We start from the raw sequence: 25,249 nt of genomic DNA on the forward strand, positions 1-25,249 counted from the left end.
CTGCGCAGCGCGTTCGGGGAGCTGGAAGATTTCCTTAAAAAGGCACAGGCCTTGCTGGGCGAGCAGCAAGGCTCTGCCTTGGCAGCCGCGAGCTCGGGCTGACCTTTCCAGAGAGAAAATACTGACCTAAATCCTGCCCTGCTGCGGGAGAAATAAACCTCCCTGCTTGCATCTTACTAACCTGATTTTCTTGTCTCGTACTCGCGGCTTTATGCTGTAAAACGTTGGGAATGCAGGGGCAAGGTGGCACTCGCGGGGTGTGTGGCGGGGAGGGGGCTGTGTGCCCGGGCACTGCTTGTGATCGTGTTTATCCTCGTCGTTTCCAAACAGCAGAAGGTTGGCAGGTCCGGGTCTGGGCATCCCGAAACCTGGGAGGCAGCGAGTTCCAGGGCAAAGTTTGAAATCATTAAAATGCTTTATGGCAAGGTCAAAGGAAGCATTGCGTTGGCTGGTTCACTGAAGAAGCATGGGGCTGCGTGCAGTTTGCACATTTGAATATTTGAATATATTGGAGGGGGAATCTATAGTTTGGTCATTATTCTGTTTGGTTTAAACTGGAGCTGTCAGCAATTCACACAGAAAACAACAGTCTTAGCTGTTCCTATAGAGATTTTTGTTCACAGCAGCATCTGGAGAACAGGAGCACAAGGCCACTTTCAGAAGACTGTGTTGTGAAGGTGTGTGTACAGGTACATTTGTAACCATTTGCTTTTTTTTTTTTTTTTTTTTCCTGCCTTCTAGATCGTCGGTATCTGAACAGACCACACCATGCGTGAGTACAAGCTAGTGGTCCTTGGTTCAGGAGGTGTGGGGAAGTCCGCCTTGGTGAGTCGCTGAGGAAGTGGTCCTGAAACCACTGCGTGAGCTTCCAGGCTGGCCTGTCTCACTGCAGGCATTGCTCATTGAACGAACTGGGATGTTTGTATTACTTCTAATATGGGCATTATTAAATTATCATTATTAAATTATGGGCATATTAATCCTTTTAATATGGGCAGTGACTTCCAGGTAGCCATTGTTAGGTGGCTGAAGGATCTGTGAGTTTGTGTCAGTTTTTGGAGACGAAACGGGTGATTCATCCCTGTTAGAACAGTTAGCATTTCGTGTTTGCTTTCTGCGGATGTGTAATACTGTCAATAACTGAATGTCCCTAAGTACGAAAAGTCTAGCCTAGGCTAGAAGAATGAATCAAGACTTGCCCTGCGTGGTGGCGAAGGCTGCAGGTGAGGAACACACCTGGAACGTGGTTCGTTTTCCATCACGGACAGAGCCTGAAGGAGCTGTCTGGCCTGAAACCCCAGGGCGGAATAGCAAGCTGCCTCCAGGCAGAGCAGAGGGACAAGCAGACTGATGACACTTTGCACTCCTTAAGTGCTTGTGTTGTTTCTAGTAAGAGGTTTACATAGCAGAGTTGATAGTAAAGCATTGTAAGAGAGGTTTCTGTCACCCATTTATCACAAATCAGTCAAGCAGCTCGCCCCAACAAGAAAGGCAAAGAACTGGTCAAGTGTAAAGTTATGTAAGACAAGGAAACACACCATGTTCCTTTCCACAGAGGGTGATAGCTGACCAGCCATTCATTTCGTAGATAGTTACTTCTTTCACTGTTTTTTATTCTGCTGATAGGGGCTGCTAATAGTCTTGTCAAATCACCTGCAGAATCTAGTTGAATGAGAGGAAAGATTGTTCAATTACATATCACGTTTGAGGTATTCTTTCAGGATCCCTTCCTAATATTTACAGGATGTAGGAGTACAAATTTTTGATGCGCTGTTCTTCCGCAGCAACTTAAGTGATCCGCATTGCTTTTTCCGTGAGCATTCTCCGTGATTATCTTGGCTTTATTATGTACTATTGAAGGATTCGCTAGGTAAAATTGGGCGCTTCTGAATACACCGTGCGTAAAAACTATTCAGCGTGTGAAGTACTTTGAATTCCCTCATTTCTGATGTAAAGTTCTGTGTCCCCATTCATCACTTTTTAAAAGTTGAAATGTGAATACTTAATTTTTCTAAATTCTTACTATAGTATATTTTTTTTTCCAAAATTTATTCTCAAAAAGTTCTGGAGATTGTATTTTCCTTTATTGTATATGATGAGCTTGTGTACTCCCACCTGTACAGATACAAATTGGGTTAAATCACTGAGGACCCTAACTTTTGTATGTATGTACTGCTGGTGGGTTGATTATGAAAAGTCTGGTAAACTAAAGTTAAGGTCTAGGTGCTAAGTAAGTACGCATGGTAATTCATATGCAGCGTTGGTCCATTATGGTTACGGCAGGACACAGTAAGTGCCAATTAGTAGCTGAGGGAGAATCATATTTATCTTACCAGATGACCAACTTACTGGTATTGGCAGGGTGGGACTTAAAATAATACAGAGGTCGCTTTAAAATTTCTTTCTTCAAACTGCGTAAGCTAAGTACCCAACAAAGAGCACGGTGTTTGTTTTCAATCCAGTGTTTTCACTGGGAGTGCAGATTACAAAATGCTCTTGTTTCACTACGAATCCTCCTGTTTTAACTCCTGTGGGTTAAGTTAGTTTTATTTCTGAGCAGTACTGTGTTTGTGGATATGAAATAAGACTGAGTTTTAGCAGAACGACAAAATGTCGTGAGTGGTTTGTCACATTCTCTTGCTGGAGGCTGCTTCACAAACAGGAAAAAAGTTCACAGGGTGCAGCTGTACAGCTCTGACCAGCTTCAGTGTCCAAATGTTAACCTCCTAGCAAACAGCAATCTTCTTTGGACTCTGTTCGGTTGGTAACTGTGCTGAACATCCTACAATACAGTCTGTAATCTGAAATTGTTAGTTGCCATTATTGGTATAACATTGTAAACCCCCTAATAATGGTTCAGGCTTATTAATACAGGATTATTTAGTGAAATAGGATGGCTTTTGAGTGAGGTAGTACTAGATTTTATTTATTTATTTATGTTAAAAGAAGGAGCGTAATAAGGAAATGCTCAGAAATGCTCAGTTTTCAGCACATAGAGAGGCTTTCTGCATGCATCTGGTATGTGCCACTCTTTGAAAGTCCTTGTGTGGCAAAAGTGAACCCCGTTGCAGAAAAATCTCAGCCTTTTGTCCAAACAAAACACAACTTCTTGAAACAGGTAGCAACTTGGCAGAATTTGTACTAGAGATTCATGGAAAGCTCTGTTGGCAAAGATGGTTGCTGTGTTTGTTGATATTTAAAGAGATAAAATTAAGTGCTGTGATCTTGGCACTTGGCTTTACCAACATCAGCCAAACCTCTGGACCCACCCGTGCTGCACCCGAGGTGAGAGCACGGCGCTGCGCCCGGCCAGAGATGGGGAGAGCCTGGGGCTCTGCAGCCATGGGTCACTGAGCTGGGGAGTGCTCGGAGCAGCAGTCACTGCATGGGAATAAATTGCAAAGAACTAACACTATCGCTAGTGTTACAAAGATAAACTATTCCAATTTACCAAACTGGTACCGGTACAGATCTGTCTGGTTGCACCTGGGAGTTGCTGATTCCCAGCACTGCGCCAGAGGAGGACAGACGACTGTTTAGATGCAGGGAATACATGCAGGGTTGCCAATAAGAGGAGACACCAAAGAGAAAAATGCTCTTCCTATTTATGAAGAGAAGGTACTGAAAGGAAAAACAAACTGTGTCTTCCAGAGGACAAGTGAAACCACAGACCAGCAGGAGCCAAAGTATGCCACGTACAGAGCTTGAGTGTCCAGAGATGGGGCGCATCCAAATGACAGCTTGATGGGAAATGTTTAGAGTAGATTCACTTGGAATAATTATATAGGAGAAGAAAGATTTCCTCTTTGAAATGAATGATGTCTCCTTCTTTAGTGATTTAATACAAACTGAGTATCTGGAGCCTCTCCAGATTCAGCTTGCTACTCTGAAATATGTCTGTGCTCTGCGTGTAATCCAGAGTAGTTCCACTGTAACTCTAACACAATTGAAATCTGCATTTTCCACAGCACACACATTGCCAGTTCCTCTGATCAAATTTCACATCTTCCATATTTGGTGCTTTTTTTATTCTTCTGAAGTCACAGACACTAAAATAAAGGCATTTTAGAGAATGCCTTTATTTTTGAGATGCCTTCATCTTTTATGAAGAAATGAGCAAACAGTTTGTCTCACATAGTTTTAAAATGTGCTTGAGTAGTGGCTCATAAAACAACAGAAACTATGCAGATTTCTTTTTAAATAATTGAAAATGTGTGTATTTTTCCCTTCTCCCCACTTGAAGTTTATCAGCAGTGTTGAGTGTTTTTTCTGTTATTACTTGTTCAGAAAGTGTTTCTTGGTTAAGTGTTACTGTCACAGTTACTTCACTTTTTTTTTTCCCTCTCTCCCCAGACTGTACAGTTCGTTCAGGGAATTTTTGTTGAAAAATATGACCCAACAATAGAAGATTCATACAGAAAGGTAAAATAACATCACTTCTATTCTTTTCAAGTCTCACGGAGCTTGCTTGTTTTTAATAATGCAACGAAAGCTTATCAAAATGAGCAAGGTTTTTTCATGAGAATGTTATGGATGCATAAAAGCATAGCAAGAAATGATGCATAAAAAAGCATCGGTCTAGGAAGTGCATTCATGTAGATGTTTGGCTGTTCTTATTTCTATTTAATAGAAGAATTAAAGCTCTGTTACTTTGTATAACTAGGAGCTTTCGCTTTAAATCTCTGATGACTTCAGTTGAGGCTTTAGCTTTCTGCTCTTGGACTGTTTCTTTGTAAGAGGTTAGAGCACCTGACCAGAGATCTCTCTCTGTGTTTTCCCAAACCATCGCTGACTTTTTAGCTCTTGTATGGGGGTACGAGCTGTGGCTCTTGGCAGCCTGGCATACTGCTCATCCCGGTGCCAGTGCTGTTGATGGGTGCCTGGGCAACGTATTAAAGCACCAAAGACTGTTACTCATATCTCTTTGCTGTAATTTGATGAATGATTATTATTTCAAAGCATAAATATATCAATATTTGTTGCTAACATACGATCTGAAAAGGTATATATCTACACACACCATTTATCTCAGTAGGTTTTGTTACTGTAGCACAGCGATTGCATTTTGTTGTTTTCTGCTAGGAATGATTGTTTTACTATTTAGTTTAAATACGTTCTGCTTGGTTTGAAGGCGCATAAAAAATTCTTCACAGCTGTTTTGGATGCAGGCTTGTAATTGCTGAGCAGAAATACTTGTCAGGATCCCTGACTCTGGTGTTACACAGCTCTATCAACAGAGCTGCTTTCTTCTGGGGATTGATGTCAAGTAACCCATTGTTTTGCAGACTAGCATAATTGTTGCCATAATTAAAGACACCAAACAGAAAACAAAAACTTGTAGCATTTGTGCCTGTGATAATTCAATGTAAATTCTGTTACGAGTTCTGCTGTTAAATTTATTCATTTTTCCTGGAATTGCCCTTAGTGGATCTGAGACGGTTCTTAGCTTCCAAAAGACTTGTTAAGCCTTAGTGTGACGTTTATTAAATATTGTGCTTTTTCTTTTCTTCCTCACTCCCTCCTCAACAGAAAAAAAAAAAAAAACAACTGAAGTTCAAGGTCCTTTTGATTTGTAGGAATGGATTTTATCTGACTTGAGAGGCTCATTGTAAATATCTCAACTTATTTAGGCCTTTATAATCAAAAGAGTCCTGGATCACTAGTGAGCTGCCCCAAATGCCAGCTTAAGGTGTAATTACTCTTCTAATAGCAGAGCCTCTCTTAGTGCTGGGAAAGTGCAGGTGGCTGGCTCACTTACAGAGGTCTTTGCTTCAGAAGTAAAGAAATGAAGGTGAGATTTCCCTCGCCTTAATTTCAGAGGTTTTAGTTTTAACTGTATTTCTCTCTTCCCTTTTTTATGCAGCAAGTGGAAGTAGACTGTCAACAGTGTATGCTTGAAATCCTCGATACAGCAGGGACAGTAAGTATGATTTCTTTTCCTAATCTGTACAGAGTTTCTTTATCAAGAACAAAACAAGATGATAAGCGTAGAACTTAATATAATAATCCTGCCCGAGGAAGAAGCAATAGATCAGGCACAACAATTAAAATAGAACAGTTCTGTTTAATAACCCAGAAGCAGATTGCCATATCAACATTCTGATACAGGGTAGGTTTGCATGTTAACTTTGCAAGTGGCCAGAAAACATAGCCCAAAAAGTTCTTAAGCAGCAGGCTCTGAAGGGCACTGCCCTCCCACGTGGCCGTGTTCGTGACAGTGCCACACTGTGCGTGAGACGTGGGCCTGTCTGCAGCTAGAGAACTTGAAGTGATAGCCCAGATCTGTCATCTGAGGAACTGGCCTGATAGCAGGCTCCTGCTCAACGCTCTATCAGGAAATAAATGGAAGATGAGTAAAGAACATGTCGACCAAATGCTAATGGCTTGTGTTACGCTTTGGGGCATACCCCGGTATACCTGTGGATGTGTTTTTATTGGTTCTATTGCACCTTTTCCTGGTTTTGGAAGGAGCCTTGCTCTTCTTAATAGAGGAAGGGAAAAAGCAAAGGAAAAGAGATGTGTTAATGCTTTTATTAGATTTTCATGCTGCAGTGGATCTCTGTGAGGGATAAATACGTAAATCTGACCCGTGCTGTACTACGTTCTTGTCTCCATTACAATAGAAGTATTCCTTTGTAAATGTTCTTTAGTGTCATTCACTACCTAACTACTTTTTGAAATATTTGTTTGCAGGAGCAATTCACAGCAATGAGGGATCTCTATATGAAGAATGGTCAAGGGTTTGCACTAGTATATTCAATAACAGCACAGTCCACGTTTAACGACTTACAGGACCTGCGGGAACAGATTTTACGGGTTAAGGACACTGAAGATGTAAGTCAAATTTTTTTTTTTTAATTTTGAAAATGATTAAAATGATTTTTGGAACTAAGCATACAGGAATTTATAATTTCTGTCTAGGAATATTCTTTGTTGTATAGCAAAGTTTTGTGTTGAAATGAATTTCCTTAGCATTATTTGTTATTTTCAGTGTTACGTTTCAAGTTTGCTGGAAAGCTGACAGTCTTCATGGGAAGTGATAGAAAGATGGTGGGAGTTTATTGAAGAAAACCTTTTTTTTTTCCCTTTCATTTTATTTATTTTCCAGTATTTGCGTTTTCCTCATACTGTGCTTCAGCAGTACTTTATTTTCCTCAAAATTATGGAAAAATTATATCTGAACGAGCCAGTAATGATATTCTTAATAGATCTCCAGCTGTCTTGCCATGGAGACTGATGTTGTTTTTCCCAAATTTGAGAGGCGGAAATTGAAGTACAGAGAGACGTGGCAAGTCCTGAGGGTCAGCTGCCAAACCTCAAGTCCCAGCCCACAGCGGGGCTGAGCTGTGCCCCCCGTGTCCCCCGTGCCTACCAGAGCAGTCCAAGTTGATGATTTTGAACTGTAAATAGAAAGGACGTGTTCAGCTCACTGACCGGACTCCTGCTCCGTAATTTAAGGGTCGCTAGTATTAATAGACTTTTTTATTTTTATTTTTCAATGTTCTTTTGACTTTGCTCTCGTGTCATGGTGTGAGCAGGCAGTGTGGGACAGGGCAGCAGGAGCTGGGGCTGCCCCAGCGAGCAGGGCAGTGCCCCTGCAGGGCTCCATCCTTGGTCGAGGGGCACAGAGCAGATTGCCTTGCTGTATCTGTGCCCATTTGGTTTGCCCGGTCTCTTGGTCATCTCTGTTTCATTCAAACCCATGCTCCATGAGGACCAGCGGTGCATTCAGGGTTTGAATGCTGATGTGATGGCTCTCGGTGGGCACAGATCACTTGTGTGGCTCTTGCAATGGGGGCTAAATCCAAGAGCAGCCTTGTGTCTGCCGTCCTTTGCGTGCAACTCGTGTGCAGTGGTCACACGCAGAGCCAGGACACATTTATCCATCTGCGTTGGGTTTACGTCGCCCTGCAGGGCAGTGAGGTTCAAACAAGGCGTCCCGCTCCTGTGCTCAGAGGGAGCAGGCAGTCCCCTCGCGTTTCTTCTTCCTCCCACCTCCTCCCTGATCCTTATCCTGACTACCTCGGAATGGCTTCGGAGCCCTCCTTGGCTTTACTGCAAGAGCATTTTTGAATTTTGTGCTGGGGGATGTTACTCCTTGAATCCAAGGCTGAGAACCTTTTGAATTGTTAAGATAAGTTTCTAAAAAAAAAAAAAAAAAAAAAAAAAAAAAAAAGGCACTCCTTCCTGTATTTAGTTTCAGAATGTCTTTTAAAATCCCAGTAGTTAAGCCATGAAGCTATCTCCAGCAAAGTTTAAATTCCAGCCTCCTACATGACATAGGAAACGGTCAAGCAAGTTCTTCTTCCAACTTCATTTTCTGCTCTGGGTTAAGAAATCGCAGCCTTTTGAAATAACCAAGCAGAGTTACACGTCTTTCAAATCTACGCTGTTCAACTGAGTATCGCTTTTTTCCTACTATGTTACATCCTAATTTTCCCATTTTTCCCCTCGTGTTCACCATGTTTCATCATGTTCACAACACATTTTAATGTTTCGGAGTTCTTTTAAATATCTAGAAAACTGCAAAGAATGGACTAGACTAATGTAGTTGTAAATATCCTGTTACTCTCTGGGAAATAAACTTGTTTGGGGGTTGCCTCATCTGTTCTGCGACTTCAGCTTTGTGATGTAACAAGTAAAACTTGCTTCTCAAAAATAAAAGTCATTTTTTTAATCAGTATGCCTGTGAGTTTTAAATACAAAAATTAATTTTGTCTAGGTGAATCTGGAAGAGACTACAAATATTAACGTTGGAGTAGATTAGAAAATGTGCAGTGCATTGTAAATCATCAAAGGAAGTGGATCGTGATTTATTTTCCAGCTGGAAAGTACTCATTTTCTGCTCAAAGAATTAAATGCTTCAGGAAATAGAACAGGGTACACACCCATTATCAGCAGTTCTTTTGGTTGTTGGTTCTTTTTTTTCTACTTTTACATAGCATGAGGGAAACAGGATGCTGTGGCTGCCGGGTGCTTGTGAAGCACCGCAGGAGGGACTGCAGATCTCGCTGCCATCTCAGCTTTCAGAGTCCTCAAAGCGCCTGGCACCTGAGCTCTGGCTGTATTGTCCCCCAAGGCCCACGTGAGATGCAGGTTTTTGGTGTTTGGGATGGTTTTGATGTTTGCTTGTTGAAGGTTGTTTCAGCTTGCCATTTGTAACATCTTTCGGTGGGCTGCAGCCACGGTAGAGGCTGTGACTGAGAAACAGGGAAAGCCTTCTGAAAGTGTGTATCTCAGGGCATTACTTCCAAGGTGCCTTAGTAGTGTTTTCTGTAGGGAATGCCACAAGGAATGCGGCTTCCCCAAGGCACCGTCCTTCTGAAGGAGTGGGACGCTGACTCACCCAGCCGCTTCAGAAAGCCAGCAGCTGCAGGAGAAGGGTCGATCCCCTTTCATCATTCATTTCATTCATCTCGAGCAGCTGATGTGCTCGTATTTGCGTCGTGGGCGTAGGAGGAATATTTTGAACATGTACCAAATGTTTATTCTGATACGGCATGAGGTTATTTATTGGAAGCGACGTCCTTTCAGGAGCTGAGCCGATGAGTGGCCGTTCGTTGGAAACTTCAATTACTCTGAACTAGTTAATATCAATCTCAGAGTTTGCGCCTTTTGTAGTGAACATCCTCGTCTCTGTACGTAAAGTTTGTCAGTAGTACGATATTGTGTTGTGATGAGAAAGGCAGATGGTGATGTGCACGGGGCTGGGGGAATGCTTAGCCACACAGAATCGCTCCTCCTTCCTCCGTGATCAGGGCAGCTCTCTTCTAAGGTGCTTCCACTTGTTGGCTTGACAGCAGATTGACAAGAGAGGTAAAAAGGTCAGAAACGTATAATGTATTTCTTAAAACATGTGCTGTATGTGCCATTGTCTAAAAGAGGTTAAGCTGATGGGCAGTTCAGCCTCATGTCACATAAACGTCCTGAAATGCATTTTAGTAAGCTGTGCGTTTGACTGTAGAATGGTGTTGGATGTAAATACTGAAAAACAAATCTTTACTGGAAAACTTACTAAAATCCAGCCTTAAAAGTGAGCTCTGCCAAACTTCTAACTTTTTTTTTTTTTTTTAATACATGGCTATGTTATTTTGTTTGTTTTATTTACTTCCCTCGTGTGCCTTTGCGAGCTATTGCATCACTTGGGCAGTGCGTGTTGTATGTTAATTTGCTGACATCTCTTGGTTTTGCTCCCTCTCTCTCCAGGTTCCAATGATTCTGGTTGGCAATAAATGTGACCTGGAGGAAGAACGCGTAGTCGGCAAAGAACAGGGTCAAAACTTAGCGAGACAGTGGTGTAACTGTGCCTTTCTAGAATCGTCTGCAAAGTCTAAAATCAATGTTAATGAGGTAAGTATCAGCTGTTCCTTGCCTGTGTTACATTAACAGGAATACTGCAGTAGACCAGCTTGCAGTCCTTCTTACACTCCTTCTTCAGTTAGATTCAGGGTGGTTCTGAAGTCTCAGTCTAAGAACGGCTTAGATGAATCTCTTTAATTACTGTTGTTTTTTTTTTGTTTAAAGAAATCTGCTCGTTTTTTAATTAAGGGGTGCGTGACATCCCCAGGCAAATGCTTTCTGTGGTCTGTGTTAGAGGGCATAGATGGCAGAGGGTCATCAGTAAGCCCAGTTAACTGGATGACTCTTACCTTAGGTAAAACTTTACCTGGAAAACAGACTTTATTAAGACAGCAACTGCTGCTATTCAGGACGTGAGTTACGCCCCATTGTATTACTTGTCGTGTTGCTTAGTGTTGGTTGTTGGTTTTGAAAGTATTTGCTTTTCACATTCCTGCTACATCTGGCTGCTCAAGCAGACACCCCATCACAGTCCTCCTCTGGTAAGCCGCTAATTTACTGAGACCATGTCCAAACATCTCTCTGTGTACCCCATTCCCGTGTTTAAACAAGAAACACCTTCGGAAGTCGGTGTGCATGTCGCTGCTACCTGAGGCCGTGTGGCACTGCTTGCCATCCGGCAGCAAGGTTTTGTTTTGTGCTGGGAGTTATCTGACAGTGGCAGGGGCCGGTTTTCCAGTCACAAACACTAAGGTGACCCCATTGAGCAGAGCTGGTTTGGTGCCAGGAGATAACTGGGACCATTTAGGAGACAGTGATAAGGAGAAGCAGGAGGATTTTGGACTAGACCCAGAGCGCTCTTGGCAGCCAGCGTGACATGCCCAGCACCACATCCGTCGGGTGGAGAGGGACGGGAGCTCCAGGCTGCTGTGCTTGGGATTAGCCTGGCTGCGGTGCTCGCTAATCCAGCCTGGTAAATATAGCTCGCTGCCAGACAGGGCTTTGTGTGTGTCTCTGAGCTGTAGTAAAGCTGGGACAGCTAACAAAGAAATGAGTGGCTCAGTCATCAAACAGGTACCGTGGAGTATACCAAGTCCTGCTTTATTTGTATTTCCACTGAGACTGACCTCTCAGTAGCCAGAGGTGATTTAAAGTTCTCCAAAGAACTGGGCTGGGACAAATACACACCTGCAGTCAGGCTTGATCATACCCAGGAAAATGAGTATCTGGAAGATTAGTTTCTGTTTTTATTGTGGTCTTACTTTTGTGTGTTTCTGCTAGTTCACATTGTCCTGTTATAAAAAGCATAAAAACTAAGGAAATCAAGAAGGAACACGATGAATCAAGCCACTCACTGTGCTTGGTTATTTGTTCTGCTGGCTCATGGAGTGGGGAGGAGTTTACATTACTCTTTGGTTTTGTTTTTGTAAAGCTACATTTGCAGTTCCTAACTTTGTTGAAGTCTAGGCTAAAGGCTGGTAAATTTCTGCTTGCATTTGCTGGAAGTTAAACCTTTCCTACAGATAGGATGTTTTTAATACAGGTATGAGTTGACCTCAGTAGGAGTGCTTCAGGTTTCTTCCTGGTGACCTGTGTGGTGGTCTTGCAGTGCACTGACATCTAGGGATAGTGGCGTTCCTGAAACCTTGCTGCAGACTTCACTTCCGTAGTCACTGTCAATACGAACACTTAAATGACAGAATTTCAGATTTTTCAATTTTTTTCCCCTACCCTAGCCCTGGGAAGTAGGGAGGAATGAGGGGTCTACCCAAAGCAGTCAAGAACCTCATCTGCCAGAGAGAGGTGGTTGGGGCCTTCACAGATTCAGGCTCCTTCAGCACATCTTAATCACTTTGGAATAACCTTGGCCCTTGTTTATAAAGGCTTAAATATTGAAAGGTGGTTTGCATCAGCAGAGAAGGAGAATTGGTTTCTCCTGCAGAAACCTTTTCTTTGTATGTCATCTGCACACTTTTTAAGATCTTGGTTGTGTCTGTTGAAGAGTCCAAACTGCTGCTTTTGCCCGGGGCTGACAGAAAGCTGCAGCAATAAGCTTAGGGGAGGAGATGTGTGAGCAACTATCAGATGCTGTTAAAATATTTTACATCAGAGCTTGATAAAAGGCACTGTATGTTCATTTTGTTTGGAGCTATTTAACAGGGCACGAGTGCTGTCACATATGTAATAGCCAGAAAATCTTAGATTTCCAGTAGCTGAAATTTGTTATAACCTATTTCTTTGTCTGCTGAATTTCCTTTGAATCAACAAGAGTTTGTGAGCAATCAGCCACTCTGGGAAGGAAAAAAGTAAACAAGGAGAAGGGTGGAGCTTTCTGGAGCTCTAAATATTTCTGCTCAGTACCATGACCCAGCTCCAAGCATTTTTGCAAAGCTCATTTTGCTATAAATGGGTTATTACTGGGAAAACAACTCACAGCAAAAGCGCTCACAAGAAATTTCTGAAGCTGAAAGAGGCCCCTGTAGTCATCCTCTTCTGGAAAAGTCTGAGTTCAGGGCAGACAATTTGTTTTTCCTCACTGATTGTATTAATAAATTCAAAAGATCAGATCAAGGACAAAGGCAAATTAGATCAGAAGTGAGCGAACAGCAGCTCTGACCTGTATGGCAAAGAGGAGAACTAGGAGGGTATGAACGCAGCAGGTGAGCAAAGACCACTTGTGAAAGTGAAAGCCAGGGAGAAGGGCTGCCTGGAAGGACACCGTGCTCTGCAGAGACACCAGGGAGCACTAGGGAGAAAGTGGTCCTTTAGGGTATTATGCCTGTCCTTTTACAAACAAAACCCAAAAGCTGTTGTCCTTTCCCAGTTTTCTTCTGGGTGCCCAAAGCAAGGGATTCTTTGCCGTTCCATTGCCTTACCCTTCTGAAGCCTTTGGTCATGTGTAACCTGAAGGGGGAAGCCTGTATGTGGCAGGGCAGGAGCTTACAGCTCCCCTATATTCCTCATGCTGATGTGAGCTCTGCTCTCTTGTTTCTTAAGCAGCTGCTCGAGAAACACATTCAGGTAAACACAAGCAGATTGATGGAATTTGTAAGACTGCAGCCACCAGGAAAGAGTATCTGTCATTTTGCCAACGTGTCTAATTATTGACACTTATAACACTTTATTGTTTTGATACTCAGTTTGTGTTCTTCATTTTCAGATCTTTTATGACCTGGTCAGACAGATAAATAGGAAAACACCAGTGGAAAAGAAGAAGCCTAAAAAGAAATCATGTCTGCTGCTTTAGGCTCCCATCGTGCAGCAGCTCTGAGCCAGGTAAGAGGTGTCTGAACTGCACCTGCAGCCCAGGTAATCTGACCCTGGGCTGTTCCAAAATATGTAATTCCTTCCCTGTCTGCTGCATTTGTGGGACTTTGAAAACCAGTTCCACTGACTGACTTAGCAGAGAAATACCTGCCTTGCTCCCTTTCTCCTTTTGCTTGCGTTGATGAATGCACCAGGTAGAGCAGGAACTGATGGAGATGGGTGAGGTGTTGCCTTCTTGCTCTTACAAGTTCTCCCTCTGTCTTGTGACACCATGGCTGGAGCCATCCTGGGTCAGTTTTGCTTCCTTTTTATTCTCTACTGAAGTTCAGTGGCATTCGGGTGACTTGCAGTGTATTTGCAGCTGCTGTCCAGCCCTAGCTGATAAAAGGACAATTGCAAGTTGGTTTGGGTGGGACGTGGATTTCAACGGCAGAAAAATGAAAAGCTGACCACCAGGGGGGAAAAAAACAACAAAAACCAAGGTTGGACATACGCTATAAATAACCTTCCTGTGTATCTTGGCAGGGCACTCTGTGTGCTTACAGCTGTTCTGTCGCACTCCTGGAAGCAAGCAGCGTTTCTGTAGCTTCAAGTTTCGGACAGAAACACCAGCATCTTAGCACACACGTGTGCTGCGTGGCGGTGCCGACACAGAGGTGTGCAGGGGAAGTGGCCCTGCTCAGCACTGGGAAGCAGGAAATGATCAGAGAGCAGACAAATCACCTCAGCTGGTGTCAGCTGTGCAAAGAGCATTGGCTGGAATTGCAGAGGGCAGATTTGCAGCCCAAGCAAGCCCTGCAGGCTGGGTTGAGACGGGTTAATTCGCTGTGTTGGCTGTCGATGTTCCATACGTGCCCATGCTGCCAGCCTCCGGTCATTGCTGTGACCCACCAGAAGCCGTTCTCTTAGGTACGGCAGCTGGCAAAGCAGCACAAGTGCCCTTATCCTGCAGCATTTAAAACAAACTTCTGGTTAGGTAGGAAGAATTTCAAGGATGAATTCCTGGAATCGGTGGTTAACTGCCTTTCTGCCAGACCTGAAGGGCACGCTGTGGGCGGACGTTTCTTTAGCCTGGCTGTGATTGAGCAGGACAAGTGCTGCTATGCAGTTAACCTGGCTGCTGATGATTTGTGCTTTATTTATTGATCGAGTCTCTTATCCTGAGCTCTGAATGTCATAAAATAATAGCTCAGTCCTGTGGGGAAACAATGGTTTAAGGAAAAGAAATTGAAGAGTGTATCTCAAGTGGCTTTTCCTGTTCCTCGGGCGATATATCTGGATTTAGCTAGCGCGGCGTCAGCCAGGATGGCTTCTTGGAGCCAGGCACCCCCAGCCCTGGGGACGTGCTGTCTGCCAGGCTGGCTGAGCTGAGCAGGGTTGTGCTGGGCTGTGTTGAGCTGAGCTGAGCTGTGCTGCGGCGCCTGCTTGGCCTCGGTGCGGTGCTGAAGGGCTCTGCAGCTGCCAGCAGCTCACCTGGAGCCCTTGTGTTCAGTTAGTTGCTGACGGGGCTCCTGTAGCACTGGCTGCTTCTGCCTGTGCCCCCAGAGCTGCTCCAGATGATTGAAATACGGCTCAACATCACCCCTGGTGTTTGTAAATCTCTTCCTAACCAGTTGCCTCCTTGTTACGGCTGGAACAAGGCTCAGGGTGGTCTCCAACTTGTTATACTTGGGCAGCGTCTCAGAGAAATAAAAGGTGAAATTGCTCTCCCTTAAATTGTTCTGCTGTTGCTGAATTCAATACACGTGAGCCAGATGCAGCCTGGAGCAGAGGCTCCCTGCCTCATAAGGCACTGTTGTTAGGACAGCGGGATGGGGAGGCAGCTCTCTGTTGCTGCTGCCGTGTTGGTGACAAAACAAACACGTGTTTCTGAAATGGTTCTGCTTTCCGAAGGCTTTTCTCTCTCTGTAGCTGAGAGTTCAAAGGACAGTAAGAGCAAACCACAACAGCGAGGGAAGATAACCTCTTCCTGCTGAAATCTGTGTGTTTTTACAGACGTGTACGGGCAGTTGTGTGGGGAAACGCTCAGGCCTTCGTCTGAGGTTGCTGTTCAGTAGGATGAGAAACGTTCCCACCATCACCTTGTTTTTCGCTTTTTCTAGATTGCAGGAATGAAGAACTGTTGCCTAAATGGAAAGTGCCAGCATTCCCGACGTCAAAACCTTATGGAAATTAGCAACATATCTGAAGAAGCTTCTCCTGTTTTTATATACCATGAGAAGAATTTAGATCTTAAAATGGTTTGCACACAGTCCCTGGAAAAACAAATTGCTCTGTGTATATCTCTTGGAAATTTAAGACAATAGTATTTCTCCTTTGCAATAGCAGTTAACAGATGTGAAAATAAATATAATTGACTCTAGTGTATGATTATACAAAGGAGCATGGATGCATTTCAAATGTTAGATATTGCTACTATAATTAAAATTTCATATTGACCCTTTTACCATAATTTCTCCCCATCAAGCACTAAAAATGTTCCACCATTATATATTATATCTATAACTATAGATATATATTACCTAAAATTTCCCTTTGAACTCACAGCAGCAAATAACTTTTTGAGTCGTCGACTTCATTTTATATTTAAAGGTTACAGAATATCATTATTTTCATTCTGCCATTATATTCTAATTAAAAATGTTTGTGCATAATGCTTTGGAAAAATGGGTCTTTTATAGGAAAAAACTGGGATAACTGATTTCTATGGCTTTAAAAGCAAAAATATATAATATACTAAACCAACTCTAATATTGCTTCTTGTGTTTTACTGTCACAGATTAAATTACAGCTTTTATGAATGATTAAATTTTAGTACATTTTCATTTTGTTTCTGTGTTTTTGTTATGGTTTCCAGACTTTGGTTTTTATCAACGTTTTGTGAACTCTTTTTCCATTCTGGTAGATCATTGTTGCAACAGATTCCAACAGTTTGTCATTACGCCAATGCGATGTCTTCACGCACCCTCCTTGTTGGATGTACTTAATCATATTACACACTAAAGTACAGAAGGCTACTTTTAATTAGCTTTGTATGTTCTTTTGAATATTTAAAGATTGTATTCTGCTGAAAATATTTCCTCTGTACAATTATTTTTATATGTACAAATTTGGTTTAATACTGTACCAAGGTCTGACTTCACTGTCGTCTTCAGTTTCACACAGCTGTGTACTTCACCAGTAGAATCCTTCCTTTAGCAGCGTCGTCCTGCCGGGCAGGAGCCCACGGGGATGTTACATACGGTCAGCATCTCGAGACGAAACTGGGGAGTTGTGTGTTGGTTCTGACTAAACACGATTTCAACAAAACAAACAGCTGCTTTGCGTTTTTAGGTAAAATCTGGCTAACGTTACCTGATCTGCAGTCAGATGAAGGGTTGTTTGTTTTTCTTTTTTCCATTTTGAATTGTTCAGTTTGTTTTTAAATACTTGTTGGTTTCATCAAGTTTAAAAGAGCAGGGTATGAAGAGACCGCTGGGTGCTCAGCCTCGATCCTCCTGTGCATATGCAAGTAAAAGAACTGCCTTTGGGGCCCGTTGGACCCAAATCACATCTTCAGTTTGATGCTGCTGAAATTCCCTCAGTGTTGGAGGATTTGCTCCCGCTTCACTTCTGAGTAAGTGAGAAGAGAAATGTATCTTCACAGTGGAGAAAACTCGGGACGGACTCTGTCCTGATTGTTTAAATGGGAAATCAAGATGTAATAGCTGGTGAACATTTGTTCCTGGAGTTGTATAGTTTTATTGGAAACCCGGGGTGACAAATTTCTATAAATGTGTTTTTTCTAAAACTGTTACTGATGCAGCTGTTGAATTATACAGAGATCCCAGTTTCTAAATGCAGCCCAAACAAGACTGGATGAGAATATTCGGATGACAATAATGTGAAAACATCTGCCTCCTTACAAGTTGCTAGGACAAACTTAGTTACGTAGCTGATTGTCTTCAACCTACCGCTGCGCTTCCTTTTTCAGGAGGAGCAGAAGCATGGTATTTGCAGGTTGGTTATCTTTACTAAATGTAAAAATATTTTAGTAATAAAGTAATTTTAATGTACTTCTTGATTGCTAGATGTCTCTTCTATGAAAAATGGAAACCTTAATGTTCTAGAGATAGCGCGAGAAATTGGTTCACCTTCTGTAAATGCCAGGTGCTTTGGTTGTAAAACCCGGAGCAGCCCAGGCTGCAAGGGCAGGGCTGTGTTCCCCTGGGGGCTGTGCCTCCCTCTCGGGCTGTTCCCCTCGCCCTTTTTGCTCCTTTTTGCTCCTTTTTGCCCCTTTTCTCGGTCCCGGGGTCTCGGCTCCGCTCGGTGCCCACCAGGGGGCGGCCTCGGCCCGTGCCCGGCTGCAGCCGCCGGGGCTCGGGGGGGGCTCCGGGGCCTTGGCCAGGAGAACCGTGAAGAAAGTGAAAAATTAAAATCTGCGAGGGGCCTTGAGCCTCTCTGGTTTTGGCACCACCCGAGGGAGGCAGCGCGTTGACAGGCCCCAAGCCCCGGCCTCATCCAGCACCCTCGCTTCGAGCTGAGCCTCGCACAAACTCCCCCAGAGCCGTTCACTGCTGCCTGCTGTCCAAAAGGCCGTGCTTTCATCCCTCTGGTCTGTGTTTGTCTTCCTCATTTCTGTGTTTCCAAAGGTTGCTCTGAAACTCGTTTCCCACCTCAAGGCGGTAGGACCGGAGGGCAGCTCACCGGTGCCGTGAGCCCCGTGTGCTGGGGAGCTGAAATGGCCGGGTTTGAGCTGGATCCGAAGGCAGGGCTGAGGAAGGAGCTGGGCAGGCGATGCTGGGTCATGGAGCCTGCAGGGATCTGTGCTGCTGCCGTGCTCTGCTCCCAGCCCCTGAGCTGCACGGACGTGCCTGCTGCTGGGGAGCACACCCAGCAGCAGTGTGAGACACCTCATCAACATAATGTGAGCTTCAGAGCTGGCCTTTGCAAAAGTCACCCAAACTAACGAGTGTTTTATCTGTTTTGCCAGGGCTGGACACTGAAGAAGCAAAATTCATTTCTGCTATGGGCCGGTTGCCATTCAGCGAAGAGCCAGGAGTTTGTTTTATCTGTCCTGGGACCCAGAGCAGGGCGAAGGCTTTCAGCTGCCGTGCAGCCGCCCATCCCGTGCCATGGAGAGACCCCCAAATTACCAAGAGAGCTCTCCGCAGCCCCTGTGTGGGATGAGGGAGAGGAGCTGCCTTGGAGGCCCTCAGGCAACATCACGAAGCTGCAGCAGAAAATTGCCAGGAGTCCTGGGCTGCTGCGCCTCTTCACAGCCACATTTCTCAGGGGATGCTAAAGGAAGTTTGGTCCTTCTCATCCCGGTGACGTCCCTGTGAGGCTTCACGGGGCGCTGCAGCCGGCGGCTTCCTGCACCTCACGTGGCCTTGGTGCTCGGGTCAGCATCCTCAAACAGCTGGGGAAGCAGCTGGGCGATCTCACGGGGATTTGTGCACGCTCAGGGGCAAGTCATGGGAAAACGTGCTCTGGGATTGTCTCGCACACCCACGTGGGCTTCTCCGGGGTCTCCTGGGGCACACGCTGCCTGTTCTCAGTGTTTTCCCATGCTGCTCGTGTTGGGCTGTCACAGCTGCTTCAGGAGGAACTGGGGTCTGGGCCTGCACCCGTGTTGCAGCTGGCAATCTGAGGGATGTGTGTGGCAGCCCTTCCACCACCGCCTGTGTCACGTTGTCCAGAAGAGCCCGGGACCACTTGCAGAGACCAACGGACCTGGGAGAAGCTGAAACAAACTGGTCCTGAGGCCTGTTACTGGGACATTCACTGAGACCTGAGGAGAGAAGATGGCCCAGCAGTAAAAGCAGCGCTCAGCTGAGTTTGGTGCCATTGGGGTTTCCCAGACTTTGCATTTGTGTTAGCTACTGGTGGAGGCATTCAGCAGGCAGCGGTTTGTGATGGTTTCACACCAGGATCACCTGCAAAACCAGCTCCCCTTCCAGAGCCTGTGGTGCTGAGCGGGACCAGGAGCTGCCTGGGGTAGTGCCTGGAGGCAGCATCAGAAGCTGCCTTAATTAGAGGCCATGCCAGGGCTAATTAGCCATGCTTCAGAAAGAGTAGAGGAAGAGTAAATGATTTGTCAAAGGTGCGTGAGCCCGAGGTGTCCATCCCGCTGCCTTGGCCCTGCCAGCCCCTGGCTCGATGCTGAATTTGCACACTGGCGGCATTTTCTTTGTGTGCAAGGGACGTGTAAGGCCAAAAGCCCCGATGGCGGGGGGGGGAGGAAGGGAATAAGGAGCCCGTTGTGCTGCGGGGAGAGCAGGGCGGCAGCAGGGCCGCAGCCGGCAGCTGCTCACGGGGCTGCGGCTGGAGGCTGAGCCACAAAGGACAAATTCACGGGGCCGAGCGTGGCTCTGCGGCCCAGCACACTGCGAGCATTATGGGGCCGGGTGGGCAGCCTCCCACCCGCTCCCCATCAAAGTACTGCTTTGAGCCAAGCCCTGGCTCAGAAAGGGAGGAGGAGGAGGCACTGGGAAGTGTTTCCAAAGTTTCTCTGCCAAGGAGCAGGCTAGGGGAGCAGCGCAGCAGGGGACGGGCACCCGGTGCTGCCAGGGCCCAGCACTGCTCGCAGGGTGCCAACGGAGCCTCCTGGATTCATTTCCGTGGTGCCCTCCCTGCTTTGCAGCCCAGGAACCTGAAAAGCCCTGGGTGTCACTCAGGATGGCCACACAGAGAGCAATAGGTGCCTCGATCCGAGCTCCTCTCAGCAGAGCGAAGCTGACAGTAATTTTGCTTCTCTCCCCAAGTGTTTTACATATAAATCAGGCTTCTTGTATCCCATTTGGAGTGAACGGTGGTGGAGCTGAGTGGAAGCAAGCAGCGCTGTGGCTCTGCTGCCCTTTGCTACCCGGGTTGTTACAAATCATCAGACAAATTAACTTCAGCTGGGCTATGCCTTCACTCCACCTTCCCCACGGCCAGTGTGTGGATGTAACATTTTCGGGGCCGTAGATAACCAGTACCCTACTACAGGTTTTCATTTAGCTTTGGAAATAAGCAGTGTCAAGCTGCCGTGTCAGTGTGGCTTAAATTCACAGCAGAAGTCATTTGGTTGGAAGCACTGTACGTTATTAAATATGACTGCACAGGAGCCCCTGTGGGATAATCCTTTATGATAAATGATGTTGGAAACGAGGGAGACCCGATATTGGCCATCTCGCATACCAGTCACAGTTAATCTGCAGGAACGGTAAAAGACACGGCATAATCACGGATATGTGGAGCAAAGGGCAAAGGCTGGGCTTTGACAAAGCGACAGCTAAATCTGAGATGCAGTCAGCCCTGAGTGCACTGCAAACAGACGGAGCGGGAGCATCCTCCTTCAGCACAGGAAAGGCAGCACGTGCATGCCCACAGGTTTCTCTCCAGTAACGTGCACCTTGCTCAGCTGACTCTTGGTATTGTCTAGTGCCAAAGAACCAGAAATCTGCAGAAATAAAGAGATTAAAAGGCGAACAGAAGCCTCTTGCTTTCTGAAGTCCCATTAGAAATGTCCATGAATGTCAATGGGAACAACAGCCAGCATCCCTCTTCTGCAGGACTCTAACGCGGGGAGATATTTATTTGTCCTGTCAGGGAATCAGACGCTGTAATTGAGCAAACGATAATACATGTTTGACTGGCCTCGGAGTGAAGTTTTCTGCTCTAAATGCATCGATTTGGGGCTGACATAAAAAGCCATTAAGGCCCTGATGCACGGCGAGGACAAGCGAGCCTGGCAGCTCCCGGCCATGAGTTTGCAGCCCTGGAAAGAAAGAGCATGGCGTGGACTGTCCCTCTGCAGCTCTCAGCTGTTGTGGGACCGGGCACAGGGCGCTGCCCTTTGTTCTGTGCCCAACGCGTTGCCATTGTCTGGTGAGCAGATCACAGGCGGCTTTGGCCCTCTCCCTCTGAAACAATCGCATTTAGGGCTTGACCGAGAAGCATTCGGCATGAGATTAGCTTCCCGGCGCGGGGGCAGGACTGGAGCAATAATTGAATAAGCGCGAGGCAGCGCCTGAGGCACGCAGGGATGAGTCAGGGCAGCTGGCAGCGGAGCCGCTGCCCATGGGCAGCAGGGAAAAGCTCCCGGGGGCTCCTCCCGGCCCCCCCGCTGCCCTCCTGGAGCCTCTGGGCACAGCCCTGTGCCCACAGCCCCTGTCACAGCCCTGCACCACCCCAAACTCCCCGCTCAGCATCAGGCGCCCATCTGGGGCTGCGCTGCGCCCTGCCCGTGTGTTCTCCCCCGGAAAATGCTAATTGGCATGCTGCTGTTGTGCTGAGTGGCACGTTCCTAATAGGATTCGGGATCTGCTGCTGCTTTCTCGCTCCGCGTCTGTTGGATTTCCCGCTTCCTTTAATATTTTTTTTTCACTCCGTTTGGTTGCTGCTTTCAGTGCAGGCTGCTCTGTGGAAAATAGAAGAAATCAAGGGTTTATTTTTAGAAGCTGCAAAAGGAATTCAACCCAAGGCAAATGCAATTACTTCAGGTTGCTAGCAGGCTTCTGAGAAGCAAGAAAAATCTTCTCAAGAGCAACTGGCCTAAAATGCCATGAAGGCATCACGCAAGGAGAGCTTCACTTAACCATTTGAGGAGTGCATTTAGTTGCACGGGGCCAAGCAGCGAGGGACGTGGTGCTGCCTGCTCCCGGCACTCCAGCACAGCACAGAGCTGTGCCCACAGCACGCCCCGGCCATGCCCCCACCTCCTGGATGCTATTCCTGGACCACTTTTAGGGCATTTGTTGCCCAAAGCGGCTGCTGGGTTGTTTCTGGAGACCTCACGGCTGGAGAAGGAGGAGAAGGGGTGGGAGAGCGATTCCTCATTTGAGAGCTTTCACTCTATAATTAAGCTGAACAAGAGACTCTGAGCTAAATCTCTGTTCCTCTCGCTCTGCCTGAGCAAACACAAAGAGGAGAAAAGGACTGAACCAGACAATTAAAACAAGAAATAAAATTGCACAGAGGGGTCTGTGGAATGATTTTTCCTTGACACGCTCGCCCCCAACAAGTGCCACATGCCCTGTGCATAAATAGCAGCTGCCCAGACTTGCTTAATCATCCCATTGTTGCTTTATAATATTAATTAAACATTCCTCTGGGATTGTTCGCATCCTAATTAAATCACGAACTTACAAAAGCGGGTGAAGAAACCAGACAAGTGTATGCTGGGGGATGCACAGCCCGATTTCGCTAAACTGCATGCAATCATCTTTCAAAAAACCACACTGACGGAGGGCGGGCGGTTGGAAGCATTTCTCGCGGGGCTGGGGGCTCTGATTAGCGGTCGGGGGCTCTGATAACAGCCGGGGGCTCTGATTAATGGCCCTCGGGGCTCAGCAGTGGCCGCTTGCTGCGGAGCACTCAGAGCGGGAGCCCGGGGGGTGCAGGCAGGGGCGAGCTCCCCGCCGGCGAGGCACGAGCGTCGTCCTTGGCCGATATCAAAGGGACAATTAATGCGCAGCTGCTCGGCGAGGGGCGGGGGAGGCGAGGGGCTGCGCTCAGCACCCCGCAGGCAGCAGCTGGGCTGCACGACCCCAGCCCTGGGTACAGGCGAGGAATCCCCCAAACCCCACTCGGGCTGCAGGGACGGCTGGCAACGTGCGAGCATGGAGATGCACAGAAGTGGAGCCGCATCGAGACACGCGGGGGATAACGTCTGATCTTAGGCTGATCCCAGCCTCGCTGGTGTGTCCTGCACCAGCACAGGAGCAGCACCAAGTCCCAGCCTCCCACGGAGGGCCCCGTGCCCCCTCTGCGCTCGCGCCGTGCTCGGCCTCCCCAGCTTCTGCTTTCATGTCGGAGGAAGAGTTGAGCACATTGTTCCCAGCCAAGACTCATGCGCCCTGCAGGGATGTGCTGTGAATAACGTCCCAAATTATATGAGTAATTAAAATCAATGAGAGGGTATCCTGTTAAATAATGTAATTAGATGAGCATGGCGAGCAAGACGAGTGTAAGAGCGTTTTTGTTCTCCTCCTGCTGATAGCTTCCAACTCCTTCCCTGTTGTCTCCTCCCCTGGAAATGCAGCGGGCATCACGCGTGGCCGTGCCTGGCTGCACGTTCCCCTTGCAGAGGCTCTTGTGGGGTCTCCACAGCCCCATCCTGCTCCCTCTCGTGCTGCCGCCACACACGGGGTGATCTCTGCCCTCAGCCTCCATCCTGGACAGGACCACAGGGGCGAGCAGACTCTGTCCTGGAGCCATGCAACCTGCATCGGGTACCAGGCTGGGCACGGTTACACTGCAGGTCTGAATGGGAAACCCGGTCCTGAGCAGAGGTGCTGCGTGAGCGTGGCTTGGTTGCTGTGCTGAGATCAGGATTTACCCCTGATTTATCTCCCCGGTGCTGTGGTTAACCATTCCCACGCTGTGATATTTTCTGTAGCCCCTTTGTTGCTTGAAACACAGAGGTGACTTGCTTTCATCTCTCCTGCTTGAGAGGGATTTATTAGTAGCTAGGAAGTAAAAACATTTCTTATGAAAATGCAATCGACTATCCACGTTAATTTCAGACAGAAGCAAACGAAAATACATCTCATGCAACAGCTCCAACAACTGAAGTGTAAATGAAGAGCCCCACAGGGTGGAAACAAGAATTAATTTCTATGTGCATAATGAATTGTCTCAGCATTTCAACCCCGCCACTGTGGATGAGGTACAGCCGTAAGCAAACATCTCGAATTCCGGGCGTTTTTCCCCTTCTTGAAGCAAAGATTTGGGGCAGGAGGGGTGCGAGGGGCAGTGCGAGCTCGGAGCCCACCCGGGCACCCAGCAGTGCCCAGGGGCTGGGGCTGCAGAGGCCTGGTTTGCCCTCACCACACTCGGATTTCCAGCTCCCCAAGAACTTTGAGGATCCCGCACTCCCCTCCCTGTTGCAGCCCCATCCCCTTGCACCGTTCCCATCCCTGTCCCCGTCCCCATTCCTGCCAGGGGACCCCCTCCCTGCCTCAGTAGAGCCCCGCTCCCAGCCCCAGTGCTCAGAGAGGGGCTGGGGCCGCCAATTAATGGGAGTGCCGAGATTAATTAGTGTTGGTGTAACGCTCTGGAACCAAAGGGCTCAGTAAACATATGCCTACACTTACAAAGCCGCTGTAGGTTTAATTTGTTCTCTTAATTTCAGAGGACACTAAATTAGGAATCCAAGTGCTGAGGGTCCTTTTTGTTCCGTTTCTGCTTGTTCCAGGGCAGGGACCGAAGGCTCAGTCCATTAAGAGATGCACGTGGACAGATCTTTCTGCGTGGTGTGCTGTTAACTCCAAGGGACTCTGGTCAGGGTAGAGGCATCTGGCCAGATGGCTCTCATTGCAGGGCTGGGATCTAAATTATTAATTTATAGTATCGTGTTCATGACTTTGCGTATCCCAAAGGAAGCACTGAAAAGTCCTTAAGTTGGTGCTTATTTTTTCCAGCTGCAGCATGCAGGGAGCTGCGAGTCTGTGCATTCTGTTTTATTTTAAGCTTGTTTGTGATTTTCCAAGGTAGTGAAATGTTGCAAAGACGTGTCACATCTAATTGCACTTGTCACATTAAATCATATTATGGCAAAAAACCTGAACCCCTGCTGGGAACATAATCCCCTCTGGTAGGGATACGGGGAAATTTACCTTTGACACGCTGCAGGAGTGACAGGTTGTTCCAGACCCGATTTAGACTCACACATGAGGGGCATGCGTACAGCACCAGGCCCGCCCTGCAGCACTTT

At 46.6% G+C, this 25,249-nt stretch overlaps 1 protein-coding gene across 2 annotated transcripts in view; it reads left to right on the forward strand.

Moving 5' to 3' along the window:
* Positions 1–17,621, forward strand: part of RAP1A (RAP1A, member of RAS oncogene family) — a 38,328-nt gene extending 20,707 nt beyond the window's left edge. For both annotated transcript variants that reach the window (XM_084302030.1, XM_084302031.1), the window contains exons 3-9: positions 742–825; positions 4,354–4,422; positions 5,864–5,920; positions 6,694–6,834; positions 10,207–10,350; positions 13,460–13,575; positions 15,669–17,621. In XM_084302030.1, coding sequence (XP_084158156.1) covers positions 769–825; positions 4,354–4,422; positions 5,864–5,920; positions 6,694–6,834; positions 10,207–10,350; positions 13,460–13,546 — 555 coding nt within the window. In that variant the 5' untranslated portion in view covers positions 742–768 and the 3' untranslated portion in view covers positions 13,547–13,575; positions 15,669–17,621. The remainder of the gene's footprint in view (positions 1–741; positions 826–4,353; positions 4,423–5,863; positions 5,921–6,693; positions 6,835–10,206; positions 10,351–13,459; positions 13,576–15,668) is intronic.
* The last annotated feature ends 7,628 nt before the right edge of the window (positions 17,622–25,249 follow it).

Source organism: Netta rufina (assembly GCF_964035555.1).
Source record: "Netta rufina genome assembly, chromosome: 26".
In the NCBI taxonomy this organism is placed as follows: domain Eukaryota; kingdom Metazoa; phylum Chordata; class Aves; order Anseriformes; family Anatidae; genus Netta; species Netta rufina.